We start from the raw sequence: 19,926 nt of genomic DNA, 5'->3' as shown, positions 1-19,926 counted from the left end.
AATGTCATCAGCAATGATTAAGTTGATATTTGCTATATTTATTTAGTTCACTTCATCTTTCTTGTCATCCCGAATTACTGCTATGACCCTAATGATCCAGTCATCATTGGTATAATGCAATAACACAACGTCACTGTTGTCATTGGAATGCATTTTGAGGATTGTTGGCCATTAGGGTATTGAAGTAAAATCATAAATCAGGCACACAAGGAAACAGTTTATAAAGACACGAACCCAAGTTCCAATGCAAAAAAAGCACAAAAAAGAAACAAAAACAATGTCTGAAAGGTAAGGGAAGTTGGCCAAACAAAAGATGGTCATGGTCCGACCACAAAATAACAGTCAAACCCAAATCTCCTAAAACGAAAGAGAAAGACTAACCTGAAACACACAAGAGCTGTGAAAAAGCATATTTCTACCTTTTCCACAAGAAAATTTAAAGGAACTAGATGAAACATCAAGAGGAAAAATCTGCCAGTTTGGAGGTTGTGTGCATCGCTCAAACATCCTTTTAAGGACTGTACAAGGATGGGACTGGTAGCTTGTAAATGAGGAATATCTGCAGAGAAAAATAGATAAACAAGCCAGAAGAAGAGGGTGTAACACTGGTACAAAATGTTTACTTGCCACACAGCTCTGATCCGGGAGTTGATGTGCATCCTCCCACTTGCTTTCCCACATCATCTAGAGTTACACAAATGTTTTTATTATGTCTGTGCTGTTTAATCATGTCACCTTTATGTTATGAGTTTTGTTCTGAAGAAACAGATTTAATCATACTTGTTGGTGCCAATAATAAAGCACTGGTGGTCATTGCTGTTTATACCACGACATTCTTGTTCTTTTTGTCTTTTCATTTAATTTACTTTTTTCTATTTTTGCCGATAAAACTCACCATGTTTAAGTTTTCCTTCTTTAATGTTTTGCTTTACCTCTTTAAAAGTTTCCTCTACATCCTCTTTATCTCTCCATATATCTCCCCCCAGCTCTCTTTACAAGAAATAGCAGAACAGTCTGACCTGAAGGCACTGCTGAGGTGGAGAAGACTCTCTGACGAGTTGCAGAATTCAGAGGAGGAACTTCAAATCCTCAGGTGTGTGTCTCTGAATTGGTGGAGCCCATCTGTGTTATCTTACTTTTGCTGCCAATATTGAGGAAATGGCTCTTTAAGGACATGGCTCTTGCAACAGCACCGTCTGCAATCATGCTGAAAGCAGGACATTGTACTACTCACCGACATGGAGTTGACCACAAATGCTGACTGTTGATTGTCTGTTAGTTTCAAATATCAGATTTATTTCAGAGGTTTATTAAACCATGCCAGGATCAACATGTACAGAGGAGGCAACATATTTTCTGTAAAACCACATTACCCTGCTATCAGTACTTATATACTCTTTTTTACATCCTATCTGTAAAACAAGAACTTCTTACAAGCACTGTTAGCCAAAGTAAATAGGTCAATGGTGGAGTGAGTGACTGTCAAGGAATTTACACAAGTAATGCAAAGAATCTTATTTCTTGGCTCAGGACTGTCATTCATATTTGTCACTAATTCATGGTAATTGATCAATTTTGCACTTAACACCACCAATGCTGCTACAAAAACACAAACTAATGTCCAAAATCATAATCCACCAAATGCAGTGACTAATCCTTCATAACGTTTTGAAAAAGCAAAGTCTGAATCAGAACTTTTCTTATACCTGTTTTTTTTTTTTATACATTTACATTGCAGCAAGTTTAACCATACACATGGTAGAAAGTGATTTTGAAGGAGGATTGAAAAAAAATATTGACCCAGTTGCATTTGTCTGGAACTAAATCACAAGAGATACAGTCTACCTTTTTAAAGTTAGAGTCTGCCCAGCCTTTTGTCAGTGTCTGCACATGCAGACACATGTGAGCATGAGGTATATGCATTCCAGGGGTACAGGTGTGGCAGGTGTGGCAACAAAGTATATCCAGGTGTACTGTACTGTCATGTCTTAGAAAAGCTCAGCACATGAGCACGGCAAGCGTGCACAAAGACACAAACCGTTCATCTGATCCTGACAATGTGGGACCCACACCCTGTTTGTTTTATCCAAGGTGGAAGCACAATGTCATCAGGGGATTACAGGTGTAAACCCCAGCCAGGAGGTAACTGTTTCAGGGTGGAAATTGTAACAGTTGTATTGTACCCTTCATATGTAGATTTCCCTTTGAATAAAAAAAACCTCTTCACTGGAGATGACACTTGTAGCATAGTGCTCTATTGATATTCACAGTTGTAAGTGGCCGTACAGAGCATAACAGCAAATCGATGTTATTGATTTCATGGCACTTCTGCTTGGCACTAACTTCTAACTATGCCACTTCACTAATAATGTCCTGTCATCACACAATAGAAACACCTATCAATGAATGGTATTAAAAATTCAATCAATTTAAGTTTCTTCTGAAGTGAAATCTAGTGAAATCTGTGAGATTCAGTATTAGTAATACTGATTTTACTCATTTGTTACTTAAGGACTGTCCTCATGAGCTTAAAGGGTTTCGGTGCTTTCAGGTTGACAGTGTTTGGATATATGACTCTTTCCATACTGAAATGATAACCTCCAGTGTATTTTGTCCATTATGAAGTTTCACATTCGTGCTTCGGCTTAAACATGGTAGAATTTATTACTGTGAAGCAAAATAGAATTTGAAATATGAAGCTGTGTATGAGCGAAAGGGTTAAACGTACTTGAGAGCCGTGACTGTCTAGCAGCCTGTCAGGGTGTTCCCCTATGAGGCAGACACACGGGTGAGTAGGAGGATCAGGATTAGGTTTCCCTGCACCTGACGGGGTTAAATCAACAACACAAAACTAACATCTGAAAAATGCAAACAACACAGGCACTCACACATGCGCACATACGTACATGCCCATACACATGCACACATACATTGTGCTTGATTGTGGTACATGAAAACATATTACTTCTGAGAAGACAAGTAATTGCTCAAGTGGCACCCAAGGAAAGCCATGTCTAAATCCTCACAGCTCTCAAAGCTATGGTAAAGCATGTTGGGGCAACACTTTTTTAAGCATCAATAGACCCTTGATTGTGTTAGTCCTACTGAAATGTAAATTTTAGTAGAGCCGCGAGGTACTTCAGTGTTAATGTTTATTGACTTCCAATGGAGTCAAACTATGATGATTCAATCACATTATGTTATTGTTTTACAAAATTTGGGGTAGCTTCCAAAACGTTTTCGGGGAGTAACTATGTAATAGAAAATAGAGACAATTGTCAATTGTCAAAACAACGTATTAAAAGGAATTGAGTCTTTTAGTCATTGCACAGCAGGCAACAATACAGGCAACATACAATTCAACATATATGAAGAATAAAGTTTCCAGTAATACATGAATAATAACTGAATATTTACTTGGCTTTAAATGGAGCAGTTCTTTCAAGGAAATTCCTGTTTTTGCTGTAAAATTATAAGAGCTCTTTCTGGGAACGTCCTATAAAATTATTTAGAAATGACTAGGAAATAACCAACTTGTAAAATTAAGTGTAACCAAATTTTGTTGTCCAAATTAACATTTTAAAGCAAAATAGTTATTGAATATTTTGTTTTTTGAAGAGTTTTGTCTGACGCAGTCCGTAACAGTCAGAATAATATTGATTTGATCATTCTTAAACTTGTGAACAGCATGTTCACTCACTAGTTTTCAACCGCATCTCACTGTCTTCATCACTGGATGGAGTTCGATCAGTTGTCATAGAGATGGTACAGGTGTCATCATGCCTTAAGTGTGTAACAAGTGGTCGTACTGAATATGAGTGGGAGTTTGTAACCCCTGTTTAAATTTGGTCTTTGGTCCAATGTTCAAAGACGGCTGATTTTGTCTGTTTTCGGTGTTCATTCACTCTCACCCGGTGTTTCATTCATTTTCTTCAGTCTCAATATGATAATTTTGTATTGTGATATATAGATATCAGGATAACCTTTTTATTAATATGGTGATTCTCATTTCAACCATATCTCCCAGCCTTTAAGGAGACCTATTGTGCTTTTTGTGGTTTGATATACTGTTATGATGTCGGATACCTATGTTAAATATGTTAAATAAGTAAATATATATACTTGAGGTTAACGTATGCAGAAATGCTCCCTACAAGTCAAAAGCCAGGGCTTCAACCTGCTCTGAATGCCTCGTTCGCAGCGTTTTTTTTCCTACCTTGCCAATGAGCCAAAGTCAGATCATTGTGCATGCCTGTAAATGGTTGTCCTTTCTGTAGCCTTGGTTGCTAAGGTTGTTGCTAAGGTTTTCCCATGTGTTGTTTGTGTTGTTCACTCGCATATTTCGGATCGGATTCTGGCTCTAACATGTACGATTGGATTTTAGAAGTTGACGATTTGAGTAAAGAACGAAAAAAAAGAATTGAAATCCTACTACTATAATTTGTTTCATGGTTGACGTAGCCTGCCAAGTGGCTGGAAATCGGCTGTGATGCAGCCTCTGGAAGCTTACCAATCAGAACAGAGTGGGCTCACTGGGAAGGGGGCCTTAAAGAGACAGGAGCTAAAATGACCTGTTGCAGACAGCGGCTGAACTGAGGGGCTGCATAAAGAGCCAGTGTAAGATAAATAAGGATTTTTTTTTTCAACTGTGAATCAGGCAAAGCTATTCTAGTGGAGTCCCAGAATAAAAATATAGAGCTGAAAATGAGCATAATAGATGTCCTTTAAATGTTAGTTGAAATACAAGAGGCATTGGAAGGTCAGATGTAACTAAGATCTTAGATAATATGAGTAAACCGCCTGTCAACAATGCACAGAAAAATATTAGAAAGGACGTGGTGAAGGGAAAAGAAGTGAAACCTCCTCACTTGTTTACACACACAAACAAACACACACTGACAAAGGCTAAATGGCAGGTTGTGCTTTCCAAGTTCAGTGGGTCACAATCGACACCCCATGATCCAGCAGGGGCCCCAGTGGCCAGTGTTTATCAGTCCATTTCAGATGAGTTATATTTAGGGCAGCCTGGGCCAGACGCCATTCTCCCTGCTGATTTACTGGGCTGCTGGGAGCACTACACTACCTTATCCGGTTTCCACAGTCAACCCAGTGTAATTTGTCAGGATATGGCTCGCGGAGCTATAAACCTCCTGTATATGTGTGTGTGTGTGTGTGTGTGTGTGTGTGCGTTTGACATTAAGTTCTGTCAGTAATAGCTCCTGATTTCCTCCCGCTCTTTCTCTCTCTCTCAATCTCAGACACACCCAGGTGTATGCATGGCTACACACACACACACACACACACACACACACGCACACACACACACAGACAAACACCCTCCCTCTCACACACACATGACCTACGAGTAAGATAAGAGCACCATTTATTCTGAAATACATTGAGCTATTGTGTGATTCTCCAAGGCAGCGAGCAGCGATTCCTCTTAAAGCTGTAGTAAATCATCTCTGACAAAGAGAGACGGCAAAAGACAGGGATTTACACATCCGTACATCCCTGGTCTGGACAGTGGGAAGGGTGGAGTTTCTTTGTCTAACACAGCAGTGATGGATAAACATTTTTCCTCTCCACGTTGCACTGCTGGTGTCTCTGACGCACATAACAAACAGTTTCTCCTCTGGAAATACATGTTCTGTCATTGTTTTTGTCTCTTGCCCCAGTCCGTCTTTCTCTCTGTAATTCTCTGCCTGACATACAGTTTCACACACACACACACACACATATATATAATTTCCCAGGGATACAACACATCCTGCTGTCTTAAAAAGAGTCTATTGTATCTTATCAGCAGTAACAGACAGACATGGGCACTACGGGCTAAGACTGGACAGAGAGCAAGTTAAAAAAATAATCAGTGATAAAAAACAGGAAAATGTTATGGCCATGATACATGAAGGACAAATAAATGAGCCATTTCTAAACAATATATTTCATAATGTTAGTTTTGCCTTACAATATTGTTAATCCATATGTCCACCTAGGAGTATTGGCAGCTGTTCATGTACAGACATTGAGCATCATGACTCAGATGTTCTGTAATGGATTTCCCCAAATCAGGTCATGGTTGCTGTAATTTTTCTCACACATAACATTTATATGGCATGCGCAAATGCACACAAGTAGGAACACACCCTCATATGCATGATGAAAGTCCTTGTAAGAGTGTCCAGTCGAATTTAGAAATTCCAGGAAGCTGATGACTTCCTCTCTCAGTCCACTGAGCAAACCAAACATTCCCGTCTATCTCCTGTCCTCGATTTCTCCCACACCTCCTCCTCCTGTTCTTGTCCTCAACCCTAATCTACTTCATCTCCCCCTGCTCCTGCTCTTCTGCTCACCATGCCTGGACAAAGACTCAGATAAATCAAATATTTAACCAACTTGTGGTGCTCAGTTGAAACCCCACTTGAAAGATTAAATATGCGGGTTTTACATCATATATCTGTGTGAATAAGAATTTGGATGTGTGTTTTTACTCTCCCTGTTTGTCTGTGTGTGGGTCTGGCTGGCCCCGTCATGAAGCGGTCCTGTGGAAAAGTGCTAGCCGGTGATGAAGGGTGTATTGATTGGTGGACCAGGCGCCTGGCGTATCGACTTGGCAGGACAGTGATCCTTCAAGGCCTTCCTATTGGCACACTGAGTTAATCTGCTCAGCTGGATCAATACAGGCTAACTGAAACTATCATTGCGCAGCATCCCACGTCAGCGCTCTGTTTGTTTGGCTTTTATTGGTTTTATGTGTGTTTGTTTATGTGTTTATGGAGGTTGAAGGGGATGATTTGTATCTGTGTGACAGGGAAAGCGAAACCCAGAGCATGCCTCTTTTGTGTGTGTAGACAGGGGTGCTTTCTTGTGGAAGTGTTATATGTTCGCTCAGTGAGTCATGGGCAGTAAAGTCAGAGCGCAGCACTGTGAGGTCTTAGAAACACTATAGCATGCTATTATAAATCTGAAGCTTGATTTCTAGCCTGTCTCAGGCAAAGTATGGCAACTTGGCAATGTGTTCACCATTGAGAGGACCAGCTGAGTAGCTGGATTTAGTGTTGCTGACATTGTATTCTTGCTCTGTAGAGATTGTAGTTTTCCTGCAGCTAAAATGTCTGTAGGGGTAGGATAAAATAAAAACTGTGTGCCCAGGTACTCCCAACTGTTTATTGTGGGTGCTGAATATCTCTCTCTGTGCATGTCCATCTCCTTACCTGACTTATCTTCCTCTGTGTGTTTTTGTTTCTCTGTTCTCTTTGTCCTTCTACAGACCCAACATGGAGAACACTGGTCAGGTCAGTGAATCGGGCTCCTCCACGGTTAAACATGCCCTCAACCCTGACAAATCCTTCATGCAAGTCCACTACCTCAAGGTGAGATACTACAAGTGCAGCAAAGACTGAATAAAGGCAGGAAAAGAGGAAGAATGGACGGAGGAAAGAGGAAGGGAAAATCAAACTGATGGAATTAAAGGGCGTAGAGCAAATTAAACAATAAAAAAAAAATCCTGTAATGCTCTCTCAGATGGCTCACTCTTTGTTAGATGTGTGGAACATTGCTTGTAATGGATATAAATGTTGCTGCAGCAAAGACTGAAGAAAGGCAGGAAAAGAGGAAAAATGGATCAGGATGTTTATTTTGTTGTCTTTATTTGCCTTGTCCTTTGTTTAGGGCTACTTCCTCCTCAAGTTTTTGGCCAGTCAAGTTGGAGAGCAACAATTCAGAGACTTCTTCAGATTATTTGTGAAGAAATACCACGGGCAACTCGTTTTGTCTCAGGTGAGGCTGTAGTACAGGAACCTAATTTTAACTTGATTAAGTTAATGGAGAATCTCGATGTTGACTCGCAGCTATTTCAGAGGTAATAAAATCTGAGCTCAGATTTAAATGTTTTAATATGGCCTGTCTCTCAGGCACAATGTTATTTCCATAAATTAATTTGAGGTTGATGTACTGTAAGCATGATTGCCACTATGTTACAATAGTTGAAATGTGCTCTCGCAGCATTTTAAACTGATGACCGTACATCTTCTCAGCCACATATGTTTATTCTGCTGGGGCCATGAACCAGAGTGATCACACCTGGAAGTCAGCGTCTGTGTGTGTGTGTGTGAGAGAGATATGTGTGTGTGTGTGTGATGTGTGATGTGCTCCACCTGGCTCCTGTTTCTTCAGTGGCAGGCAGAGTCTTCCCACTAAATAATGGATGTAACATAAACACTGTTTGACCTTGCACTCCTGACTTAAGATCAGGTATGCCTTTCTCTTTCTTTTTCTCTCCCACCCACACCTCCCCTTTTCTTTTGACAGGATTTCCTACAAATGCTGCTGATTACCTTTCCCGACATGGCAAGGTACGTACACTTAGTGGTTATGAATAGTGCTTACAGTGTAATTCATGAATAATGAATAATGTCCAGATGCATAAAACCAGTTTGATTTGGGCTGAAGTAGTGATTGCCTGGTTTCTCTCTGGCTTCAAACTAAAGATATGTTATTCATGATTTTTCATTTGAACTTGGCCTTAAAACTTTTTTTTCTCAAAAGATGTGACTTGTAAGTAGAATTTAGTGTCAAATACATTAAAACTGTTTTTGAGTCTGGCTGAATTTGGCCTTTATTCTTTGACTAACTTGGTACTGCTGTGGAAACATGGCCCCCGAGCTCCCAACACCAATCCTTTTAAGAGTGCAGTCTCATCCACTCACGCATTAATTGAAGTGTAAAAGGATAACTGCTCCTCCTGCTCTCCTCCTCTCTAATTTTCTCCTTCCCGACGCTCGCTTAGTCATTCAGCTCTCTATTTCTCCTGATTGCCTCATTAACCTCTTCTTCTGCCTGTCTCTCTCTTTCCCCCTGTCTGTCTTTCATTCTGTCTCTGGCCTTCTCACTTCCATCTCTGTCTGCTTGATTGATTGAATTAAACAGAGGAAGTTGGGGACAGTCAATATTTGGGTCTGATGCCGCTTTCAGTAAACAACCCACTAAAAGAGCAAGGTTTAGGATCAGAATAGACACTTGCTGCTGAGGGTCATACCCACTCTGTGCGGGGTGCCTGTGCCGGGGACTAAATGATCCAAGCATAAAAATTAAACAACCAAACATAAAAATGATTAAAAGACACAAATGCACAAAAATCAATGCATTAATTGATTACTCTTAATAAGAAACTACTGTTTTCCAGGCATCACAGTCTCTCATTTATCATTCATTAAGTGAATAACCTATAAAATGGAATGACATTACCGAGCTCAACATGAAAAAACTAGTAGATCCATGTCTTGTCTGCTCTTGTGAGACATAAAGCTTATTTCTATATGTAGTCCTATCATTAAACAGCATTAGCAGCACAGGTCATGTGATGTATTAACTATATTAACCTTTTGTTTGCCACACAAAAAAAAACTATAATCCCAAATAATCCTACTTTATGATGTCTTGCTGTTGGTGTGGCAGATGTTTAGTGTCAAACTCCATATGCTAAGAGCTGAAATTTCTTTGTGGTGAAGTCACTGGTGACATTTTTAATGTTCCGTTTCTGGTGAAATTGGCACTCAATAGAGAGACTCATCTTTTCTGGTACAGTGTAGAGTATAAAGAATTTTTTTATGAGCTCAAATTTACTGAAGGCCCACTCTCTCCCTGGCAAAGTAGCTAGCAAATATACAGTAGGAAATGACGTGGTCATACTTTACTAGTGTGTGGAAGCTAAGAGCAGCCTGCAACAAAATTCCAGTCTCTCTGAACCATTTTTAGCCAAACACAAGTGGTTGTGTTTATATTTTGTAAAACTAATGTTTGGGTTATGATAGGAGAATCATAACCCTGATAATCCCTGATCTACACATTCAGATTGGACTTTGATGCTCCTTCAAAATGGTTTTTGGCAAATGTTGGAAATCCCTAACTGAACTTCAAGTACAAGAATGTGACTGAGAGAAAATGGGTGTACAAAACTATAAATTACAAAATAACTTCTCTAATTAGCTCAAAATCACAGATTAATGTACAGTAATGGAGTCAGAGTAGCCAAGTGTGGAATTTTCCTGAAGCACAAGCAGGCAGGATTGATGGTGGGGAAATATGTTGTATTTACTATTCAACTTTGTGTGTACTTTGTATACTTTACACTCTGCATACACAATGCGACCTACCTTGGAGTGTTTGTTTGTGTGCACATTTGTATTTGCAAGGCAATCCTGTCACTGTGTGTGTTCTGCGTATGTTATATGACCGTTTTTGATGTGCAAACCACCCACCTGAGCTCCTCCTCAGCGACACATGCCACTTACACACACTTGCTTACTATACAAGTATACATATAAATCCAATTCATTGTCTGTACATGTCTCTTTGCTTGTCTTTGTATAGGAAAGTGGGTGTGCCCCTCTTTTTGTTTAAGGTGTTGGCCTAAATCTCTAGTCTGCCATGACCCCAGCAATATTCTCCCACAGTCATAGTGTTTTCATAGGGTGTCTTGGGCAATAACAGTCATTGCTATAATAATAGGAATAATACTAACACTTGTGCCATTGTGTTCCAGAAAAGGCCTCACCCTCAGTGCTATTTATGCTGACTGGCTTGATCGACCGGGAATTCCAAAGGTATGAGGAGTCTATCTTTGTTTTTGTACTTTTTTATTTTTCCTGTGATATTTTTGAGAAAAAATATATTTCAGTCATCTTTTAAAACATATAAACATTAAACACTAACTAGCCAAATTAGATTATATAAACATTTAACTCTTAAATTAATTTTGACTGATAATGACTATTAATTAGTTTGTGCTGAGTCTCTAGTACTCATGTTCTCTGAACTTCTCTTTTTCCACTGTGCTCAGAGGTATCATTTCTTTAGCTATAAAATCATGTAATTACTTCTGTGTTCTTCATGTGTGTCTCCAATTATATGAAACAAATCAAGTCAAATACGTCTTATTTCCTGCATGGAAAATTCCTGTGTTGGCCCACCAAGCTCTGTGTACTCATTGGACTGGTTGCTTTTCAGGTTATGGAAGAGATTAATTGTTTTTCAGCTTTGGTCTTAAGTGGCTCGTGTCATCATTATCATCAGTGTATACAAATTCACACTGTCATTTTCTTTTAGTTCTAAGTTTTAGTTAATGTTTACTGACAACTTTCACCATCAAGATATGAATGGAGGTCAAACTACTGTGTTGGGATCCAGTTCAAAGTCTGCAATATTACACTTGGTTCCATAGACAGGAGTCGAAATCATGACACATTTGGTGTTTTTGGGAGGAGTGTGCTCTGAGCATTTGCGCACAGATGACAGAAGTGGCAAAGCATTTGTCTCAGTACTGAACAGCTGTAAATAGTGGTTTAATGACACTCTCATAATGAAAATGATGTCTCATATTAGAAGTAAATAGCTTTTAGTACATAAATACTACAGCTTAAATGATGTGTGACAATTAGCCAGTAGGTATTTAGAAATTGATGTTTTTCCTGATAACAGCATGTCCTGAAAACTGACATATTTCAATCACTACTTATAGAAAGTTAAAAAGAAGTAAGTTTCCCCAAAAGATTTGATGGCATCTTGAGGATGAACTTGAATTCGCTGTGGGGCATCTCTTGCTCTTTAGTAGGTGTGGTTTGAAAGGGCTAATTGTGCAGTTAATTTCAATATTGTGTTAAATCATCAGCAGCAGCAGGAGCAGCAGCTGTGTTGCCAGACTGTTACTGTATCTTGACAAGGTGAGCAGTGCTGCTCTGCTGCTGCCCCCTAATCGAGAAAGAGCCACGGTCCTAGAATCTAGGCTACACACACACACACACACACACACACACACACACACACACACACACACAGAATCAATCCACCTTAACAGCTTCTTCTATTCTCCTATCTCCATGGTAACTGATCTTAATTACCACTGCGTGTATGTGCATTTTTGTGTGTCTGGGCTTGTGTTGCTGTCTGGGAATCTTCACCTTCTAGATTATGTGATGATGTAACTGGAGCCTCTCAGGGGCCTCTGAGGGTGGGAGGGACAGTTTGGAGGGACTGCAGCTTTCTCACACCGGATTGGGTGACAGCTCCAGTAGAGTGCTCTTGCAGAGGCTTTTTGTGTTTGATGTGCCAGTCACTGGCTAATAAGATCAGCCAGATCGATTGAAACCTTTTACAAATGCAAGTGCTTATGTATTATGTACACTAGACACAAACACATTTTGAAAATCTCTCTCTCTCTCTCACTCTCTGCCTCTTTGCCTCCTATCCATTGCTCGACAATGTGCTCTGGCAATGCTTGAATTGGAGAAAGGCAGGAAATGGTTTGGCCTAATAATAAACAATGACATTCACCGATCTCGGAGTTAAAGATGTGTAATGGGAAGGCCAGTGCCATCTTATTTTAGACCTCAGAGTTTAGATGAGTAAGCACTCCCTTTGGGATGATGGATCTAGGCTGAAATACTGAGATACTGTTTATATAAAGACTACCCTCGATTCGCAGGAACATTCGGCCTGATACTTTCTCCTAACTCCTACTACTCACATTACTGTTTTATGTTTGTCTTTTCCTGTCTGGGTTAATAATAAATGTCTGTTTTGCCAACACTTATCACTGACTGATATAACATAATCGTTTTTCAAATTGCTTCACCTAGTATATAAGCACGACTGCCAGGCATAAGAAACAGCAATTTTTAATGAATTGGATTTGGATGATTGCCCACCGGAGCTCAAACTTTCTCCTTTTAAAAACTATGGCTAGCTGTCGAAACTTCATTTTTTTTGTTTGTTTGTTTGCAGGATTAAAGAATAAAAAACTTCAAAATGCTGAAAGTTGGCACCAAATTCTTTGTTCTTATTTACTTGATCAGATGTTTTCTGATTCAAACTGTGATATTTTACATTTTTATATAGGCAAGTTTCTCTACAACTGTCAAGAACCAGACAATATAAAACCCTATTAAATGTGATAGATTTTGCTTAGCTTAGCTTTGTTTTTATTTTAAAAAAATTTTATACTCAAGTAAGGTAGTAAAAATATATACTTTTGGTATCTGTACCAAACTGTATTGTTATTGACTGGAATTTGTTGTGGGTTTTTCAAGGTTATCTGTTCAAGTAAATAATTCAAGTAAAACTACCCACCAAACTGTAGACTGATCTCAAGGAGGTATCTGAAAAAGAGAAAACTCAAACAACAACAACAAAAAAACTCCAAAAAAAATCACATATAAGTACACTAAACTGAACAAGAGGAGATTTTGTTGCTTCTCATGTGTGTTTATGAGTGAGAGGTGGAACTTTCAACTTCTTCATGCAGCCTAATATTGATTCACTAGAGAGACACTACATAGACAGGGGCGGGGACGAAGAGAGAGTTTGAGGTAGACAAAAGCCTTGCTATTCAGGGAATGGTAGCGGGGATCCAGGCAGCAAAAGAGCTATGTGTGGTATCCTGTTACACAATGCCAATTTACTGCTTCAACACTCACTACATTCTATACAGCCCACTCTAACACCTCCCTCTCTCTCTGTACCTCTCTGTGTCTGCCTCTCTCTCTCTCTCTCTCCATCCTTGGCTTCTACACACACCTTCATGCTATTTCTGCTGGAGTACTTTTGTATAATACACAGAGAAGTACTCAGGCATGCAGTTATAGTATTGAACTTTGTGTGTGGCTATGGTAACGCTAAAAGCTGAATCGTGTGTGTGTGTGTGAATTCTGTGTATGCGTGGGAACGTCTGTGGAGTGTGTTTACTGAATTGCATGAATATGATGTGGCGCTGCTGCATCTCGCTTGTTTGTGTGTGTGTGTGTGTGTGTGTGTGAGTGGTGTGACATTACGAACACATTGCTTCCATGCTCTCTTGTCTCTCTTCTGTCTGTCTCCACACACACACACACACACACATATACACATAGCCCTCACCGTCATCGCTCTGATGTGTGATTTATATCACTCAAGCAGTGGCTCTGCTGAAAGCTTTAATAAGGTTAGAGAGTAAGTGCTGTGTGTTTATGCCTACTACCTGCTCTCTCTGTGTGTGTAGGTGTGTGTTTGCATGTGTGTGTATGTGTGTGTAATGGTGGGGGAGTGGATATGTAGAGGACTGATGTGACTGCCCGTCCTGTGATTGCTAGTTATCGAGTTGATTTTTTTTTTTTTTTTGCTTCCTCTACCTCCTCCTCCCCCCCTCCTCTTTTTTTTTCTCTCTCTCTTCTCCTCCATTCTTCCTTCTTTCTCTCATCCTCTGGAGTCAAGTCGCGAGTTTCCGTCAGAGGAACAAGTGATCGCGCTCCCACCTCCCTCTCCTCCCACCTCTCCTCTCTTCCTCCCCTTCCTGCTTGCTTGCACTCTCTCTCACTCTGCCTCTGCAAAGCATTCCACTCTGTCCCAATCACTTGCCCCCGGCTCACTGCTTTCCCTTCTTCTCTGTCGTTCAGTGGCTGTATGAAAGGAGCGCCGTGTGGTCACAGGCGAGGCTGGTGGAAGAAGTCAAAGCAGAGGTAAGCACTCTCTTTCCTCTCCTCTCTCTCTCTCTCTCTCTGTCTTTTCCAGTTTCTGTCTCTTCTTCTCGTCTTCAGGGAGTGGCAGACAGACTCGGGGGCAGCTCTCAGATTTAAAATATTTAACCTTAGACTGCTTGATGTGATTGTCATCTGACTCCTATCAGTCCTCTTTTCCTTCACTCAGTTATTCTGCTACTATCTTCCCTCTCTGTTTCCTCCCTGTTTCTCTCTCTCTCTCTCTCTGCCTCTTTCATATGCTCTGTTTCGCAATCTTTGATACCATCTCTTATCTCTACCTCCTGCACTCATCTACCTCTCTTTTGCTAATTTGCTCCCTGTTTCAGTCTCTCCCTCTGTCTGTGTCTGAGTGAAGTGCGGCACACAGCGCTGTACATCTGTTGCGTGTCATTCTGTGCTGCCTATCAGATTTCCCATGAAGCTCCCATGTTGTTCTTAATTGCTTTTCCAATTCTCCCATTTATCTGACTGTTTAAATGAATCAGACTTGAAAAGAATATTTGTCAAATATATTACAAATTCCTGAAAACACACGAAGAATGTTTGAATTATTCCATCTTAGAAACGACTTGTCCACTTATACACTCTTTATATCAACTGTGCTTACTTTTTCAACATTTCAAACTGTATTACGACATTATATTTCTTCTTCGATATAAATTGAAGTGGAAGAGAAGCGGTAGATAGAGTTTGGCCTTGATCGTGATTGGCTGTTTAATGGAGATCTGTGGTGTAGGGAGTTGCTGCGCTCCAGGCTCCGTCTCAGCAACATACTTTCACTATTAGTCTTTTGTCTCAGCCGGCCGTTTGTGTTGGTTATATATGGAGCAGGAGTAAGCTCTGAAAGCTTGGAATTCATGTGTAACAGAGAGGGAGAAGGAGCAACAGACTGTGTCTGCATAGCATGTTTGTACATTAATGTGCGTGTGTGCAATCATCATCACTCTTGTCAAGGCTTGTGGCTCACTGAGAGTGTGTTTATAAAGTATATTCTTGTGTGCCTTTCCATGGAACGTGTGACTTAAGTCTGTTTATATTTACTTCCCGCTAGTCGATGTGATCACTCACTCTTTCTCACTTTTTTTTTTCTCTCTCTCTCTCTGTCCTTGTTACACCTTTCCGATTACTTTCCTGTCGTCCCTCTTCACACTGTCTTATCCCTCTCACTCAAAACCTGCTACTTTGTTGTTTCTCCCTTCCTCTTCACTCTCTTCTTTTTCCCGCCTTCACCCCCCCCCCCCTCCCAATCCTCCCTCCTGCAGGTTGTAAAATGGATTCTCCTCAGTCAGAGTCAGGGGAAGGGCAGAAAGCGGAAGAGAATGGAGCCCAAGGTGAACTACAAAGAGGTAGGAGGCACTCTACTGTATTAAGACCTCCATCTAGCTTCTCTCTGCTCCGTGCGTAACTCTTAGAAGTGTCCCTTTCTCTTTTGGAAATCTTCTCATCTATCTGGGTTTTTTGCTCTCTGTATCAAACCTTCGACTTAACGTGAGCTGCATTTTTGTTTGTCTGACAACACAATTATCCCCCAGTTCTGTTTATGTGTTGTGTCTGCGAGGACAGACTACCCTGTACTTGTTTAAGTCTGTGTTTATGTCATTTCCTCCACCCACATATTTAACCTTTTAAGAGCTTGTATACATCACATGCCCAGTCTGTGTGTGTGTGTGTGTGTGTGTGTGTATGTATGGTCATGGTCAACGTGTGTGTGGGATGGTGTCTGTGTTTGCCTAGAGGGGGGGATGGACACCATTTGGCCGTGACATTCTGGGTTTGAATCTGGCCTTGAACCTTTGTTGCATCCCTCTCCCTCTTTCTCTTCCCATACTCCCTGTCAATCTGCCCTGTCTGCTACCCAATAAAATAGTAAAAAAGACCAAAACATATCTAGAAAAGATGGTTGTGTATGTGTGTGTAGTGTTAATTAGGGCTCTCTAGGGATGGCTAACCCCCCTCCACCCACTAATTGACACACACACACACACACACACACACACACACACACACATACATGCACAAATGCCTGCATCATTAATGAACGCACACTGATCTATAAGCCACAGAGGGCCAGAAGTCATTAGTGAGAGTAGAACAGCTTTTATAAATCACTCTCAATATGCTTTCATATTGTAGACTGAAGGAAACATTTGCAAAGCTTCTCATCTTTTTGTACAGTACATTTTATGGCATGAATAAGTTAGGCAAGTACCCCTGGGTGTCTTTTTTTGGAAGTAAAATAAAACACTGGTTCATGGCCAAAAATATTGTAACCAGGGACTTTTTGGGGCTTTAAATTTCGCCTCAACACTCTGAACCGCAGCTTTCAACAGATGTAATGTAAGCTTTATTCATAAACAAAAGTATAAATGTTTAAGCTGTACCTGAAATCCAGGGAGTATTCAGCATAAAACCTCATATCGGAACATGATTTTTTTTCTGGATTGGATTACCACAATTCCTGTGTTGTAAGATGGAGCGCATAGTAGGACTTGAATGAAATGCCTGTGGAGTCTGCAGCCAGTGCAGCCCCCTTCAACCACCTGATACTACCGTCTGGCATATTTACAAGGTACACACACATGCACACAAATACACCTACTTCTAAGGGGGCAGCAAAAGGGCCTCTTCCTGTGGGGGGCAGAAAGTGCTGAAATCAGCCTCATGAAAGAATAGCCAATTACTGTCCACTTGGCCATACACAATAGTGAGAAAGAGGAGGGAGGGACGAATGGACGGACGGATGGAGTGAGGGAGTGGGGGTGGGGGGAATGGGGAGGGGGGGGTGTAGGGGCGGGGGTGTGGGAGGTCAGCGTTTGAAGTTACACCATAAAAGCCATCCTGAAAGGAAACACGAAGTGACCCCCCCCCCCCCCCGCCCCCTTCCATCCACCTCGCTCCCCTCTCCCCTGCGGCCGGGCTCTCTCTCTCCTCCTCTACGTCTCCCTCCCCTCCCTTTGTTTCTGTGTACAGAGAGTGCCCCATGGATGGACCAGGTGTATTTTATAGTACTCCTTCATGTACTTCAAACGCCAACAGCCCAATTTCTCTCCTCACCCCTCCTCTCTTCATCTACCTCTCCTCCCTTTCTCTTCCCTCCGTCTACCAGCCTGTTGCAAGTCTATAAATCATTCGGCAGACCTGATCGGCAAAGGAGGAGAGAAAAAAGGGGAAGGGCTGTTAAAACGGGGAGGTCGAAGAGGAAGAAAAAGTTGAGATGAATCAGAGGTGAAAATACAACTGGAGCATGGAACCACAAGAGTGAAATATGAGAAACAACACTTGATGCCACAGCTGGGCATTGTGTATCCCCCTGTAGTTATCTTTTAGATCAGTTTAAATTGGGATGGAAACATGTATTTAAGCCACAAAATGATAAGCTTGGGTGGAAAAATACAAAGGCAAAGGAAATGACAGGGGATTCTTCAGGAAAGAAAAGAAATTGGTGATGTGATGTATGGAGAGAGAGGAAAAGGGAAAAGAAGAAAAGGTAGAAAAGAAGAGCGAAATGGGAAACAGAAATCGGTAAGACAGGATTTTGAGAGCAGAGGATTGAAGAGCAAGCCAGAACGAGACTAGTGGTGGGTTAGAGGTTGATGATTGTGAATTCCAGTAAGGTAATGAATCTGTTGCGGACATTTGAGGAAATGAAGAGCAGAGTGGATATTCGAAGAGATGAGAGAAGCACACGAGAGATGAAATATTACTTATGGGTCAGATGATGTAACAGCGGTTAAGAGAGGAAAGAGATGGTGAGTGAGAGACTGGAGAAGGTAGGACTTCTTGTGGGCAGGAATTAAGCTTAGCCAGGGTAGCATTTAGCAGTAATGATGTGATGGATGATCGGGGAATGAATGTACACACATACGTATACACGCTCACAAACCTATAGATGTACGCAGTGAAAAGAGCGCGACACACCCCACAGAGCAGCCTGAGATCTGGTCAATATCTAATAGAGCCAAAGTTTATTACCAACTTCCCCTGTTCTTTTTCTGTGTAAGCCCACGTCTGCATATGTGCATCGGCAGGAACTTTATCGATTTGTGATCGTCTCAGTGTGCGCGTCTAACTTTTTTGTGCACACGTATAACTTGCGTGTGCACATGTGGTGAGCGTGCGTGTGTCCAGTGTGTGTGGAGAGGTCTGTAGAGGGATATTAGTCACGCCCGCATGGTAATGGGCCTCATTTTGCTCTCATTTTCATCTGCGGTTTCCATAATGAGAGGGTCTGTCTGCCCCTGCTGATCAGGACAGGAAACCCTGTAGGGGAAAAGGGCTGTGAATAGCGGGAGACCTTGGCTAACTTTTCTGGCAAACGATAAGCTCCTCCGCTCTTTTAAAGATGCAGTTTGTAAGAAGTAAAATTGATCTGAGTTCTTGAGTCGTTCAGCTGAACTCCATGGTAAAATGCCTCAAAGATGATTGATAGGTATCATAACATGCTTGAACCATTCCTAAAAACTGAGAGTGCAGCTTTGCCGCACGTTGAACCAATTCAATAGGCTATCTGAACTTCAGGCTTCATTGAACAACTTATTTTCCAAATAGGTTTAATGGCTGACAGATGCAGCAAAGCCAAAATAACATTATTTCAACTTTTATACATGCATTGGTCAGAATTAAAATTGTATTCTGACCCGCACTTTAATTTACTTAATGTTACTGGGGTAAATTACCTCCGTACATGAGATTAGTGTGGTTCTATTTTATATATCTGCTCCAGGATACAACAAAAGCTGATGCAGTGTGACGCATCCTATCGCCTTTGGTGCAGGCGTGATAAGGTTCTGTATATAGAAAATGTTTACACAGCTCTTCCTCTGGATAAACAAATCCGGGAAATGTTGTAATCCTGGATTCTTGTCATTACAACTATTTTTAGTTCTCAGACTCACCTTTCTAAATCTAAGGCTGCAGAATTACTTCTGCCAAATCAGTTAAAAGGAATTTGATGGACGTTGTGATTATTATTATAAACCAGCTTTAATGCAATTCAATCCTGTTATCCCAGCTATACCTAATAATTTCAAAATTTGTAGTACTGGTTGTACAGACTAAAAAAACAACATACGGTATGGTTATACATATTGAATCACTGTGTAGATTGTTCAGGGACGCTCAGAGCATAATGTATCTCTGGGATATCTTTCTGTGTGCCATGTAGACTTGTGCCGATTCGCGATCAGATTGTATATTGATGATGAAGGGATAATCGACGATTGTTTTTTCCTATGCCGATATTAAGGCGATTTTAACTAACTTACTATGAGAACTGAAATTTTATAAAAAATAATCACTAGAATCTGTGCCCTACTGTCCTAGAGATGTTTCTGGTGGAGGGGCATGTCTACCTGCTGATCCCCATTAATCAGCACGAGTGACGAAAAATCCTTAATTACAAACCTGTTACAAC

General features: G+C 40.9%; 1 protein-coding gene across 3 annotated transcripts in view; it reads left to right on the top strand.

Annotated features, from left to right (window-relative positions):
* LOC121903918 (aminopeptidase O (putative)) overlaps positions 1 to 19,926 on the top strand; it is an 80,722-nt gene that overhangs the window by 28,193 nt on the left and 32,603 nt on the right. For all 3 annotated transcript variants that reach the window (XM_042421332.1, XM_042421333.1, XM_042421331.1), the window contains exons 8-14: positions 987 to 1,093; positions 7,274 to 7,376; positions 7,675 to 7,782; positions 8,314 to 8,357; positions 10,547 to 10,607; positions 14,430 to 14,492; positions 15,776 to 15,859. In XM_042421332.1, the coding sequence (XP_042277266.1) occupies positions 987 to 1,093; positions 7,274 to 7,376; positions 7,675 to 7,782; positions 8,314 to 8,357; positions 10,547 to 10,607; positions 14,430 to 14,492; positions 15,776 to 15,859 (570 nt within the window). The remainder of the gene's footprint in view (positions 1 to 986; positions 1,094 to 7,273; positions 7,377 to 7,674; positions 7,783 to 8,313; positions 8,358 to 10,546; positions 10,608 to 14,429; positions 14,493 to 15,775; positions 15,860 to 19,926) is intronic.

Source organism: Thunnus maccoyii, chromosome 9, assembly GCF_910596095.1.
Source record: "Thunnus maccoyii chromosome 9, fThuMac1.1, whole genome shotgun sequence".
NCBI lineage: Eukaryota > Metazoa > Chordata > Actinopteri > Scombriformes > Scombridae > Thunnus > Thunnus maccoyii.
This window is presented reverse-complemented; position numbering and strand designations above follow the sequence as displayed.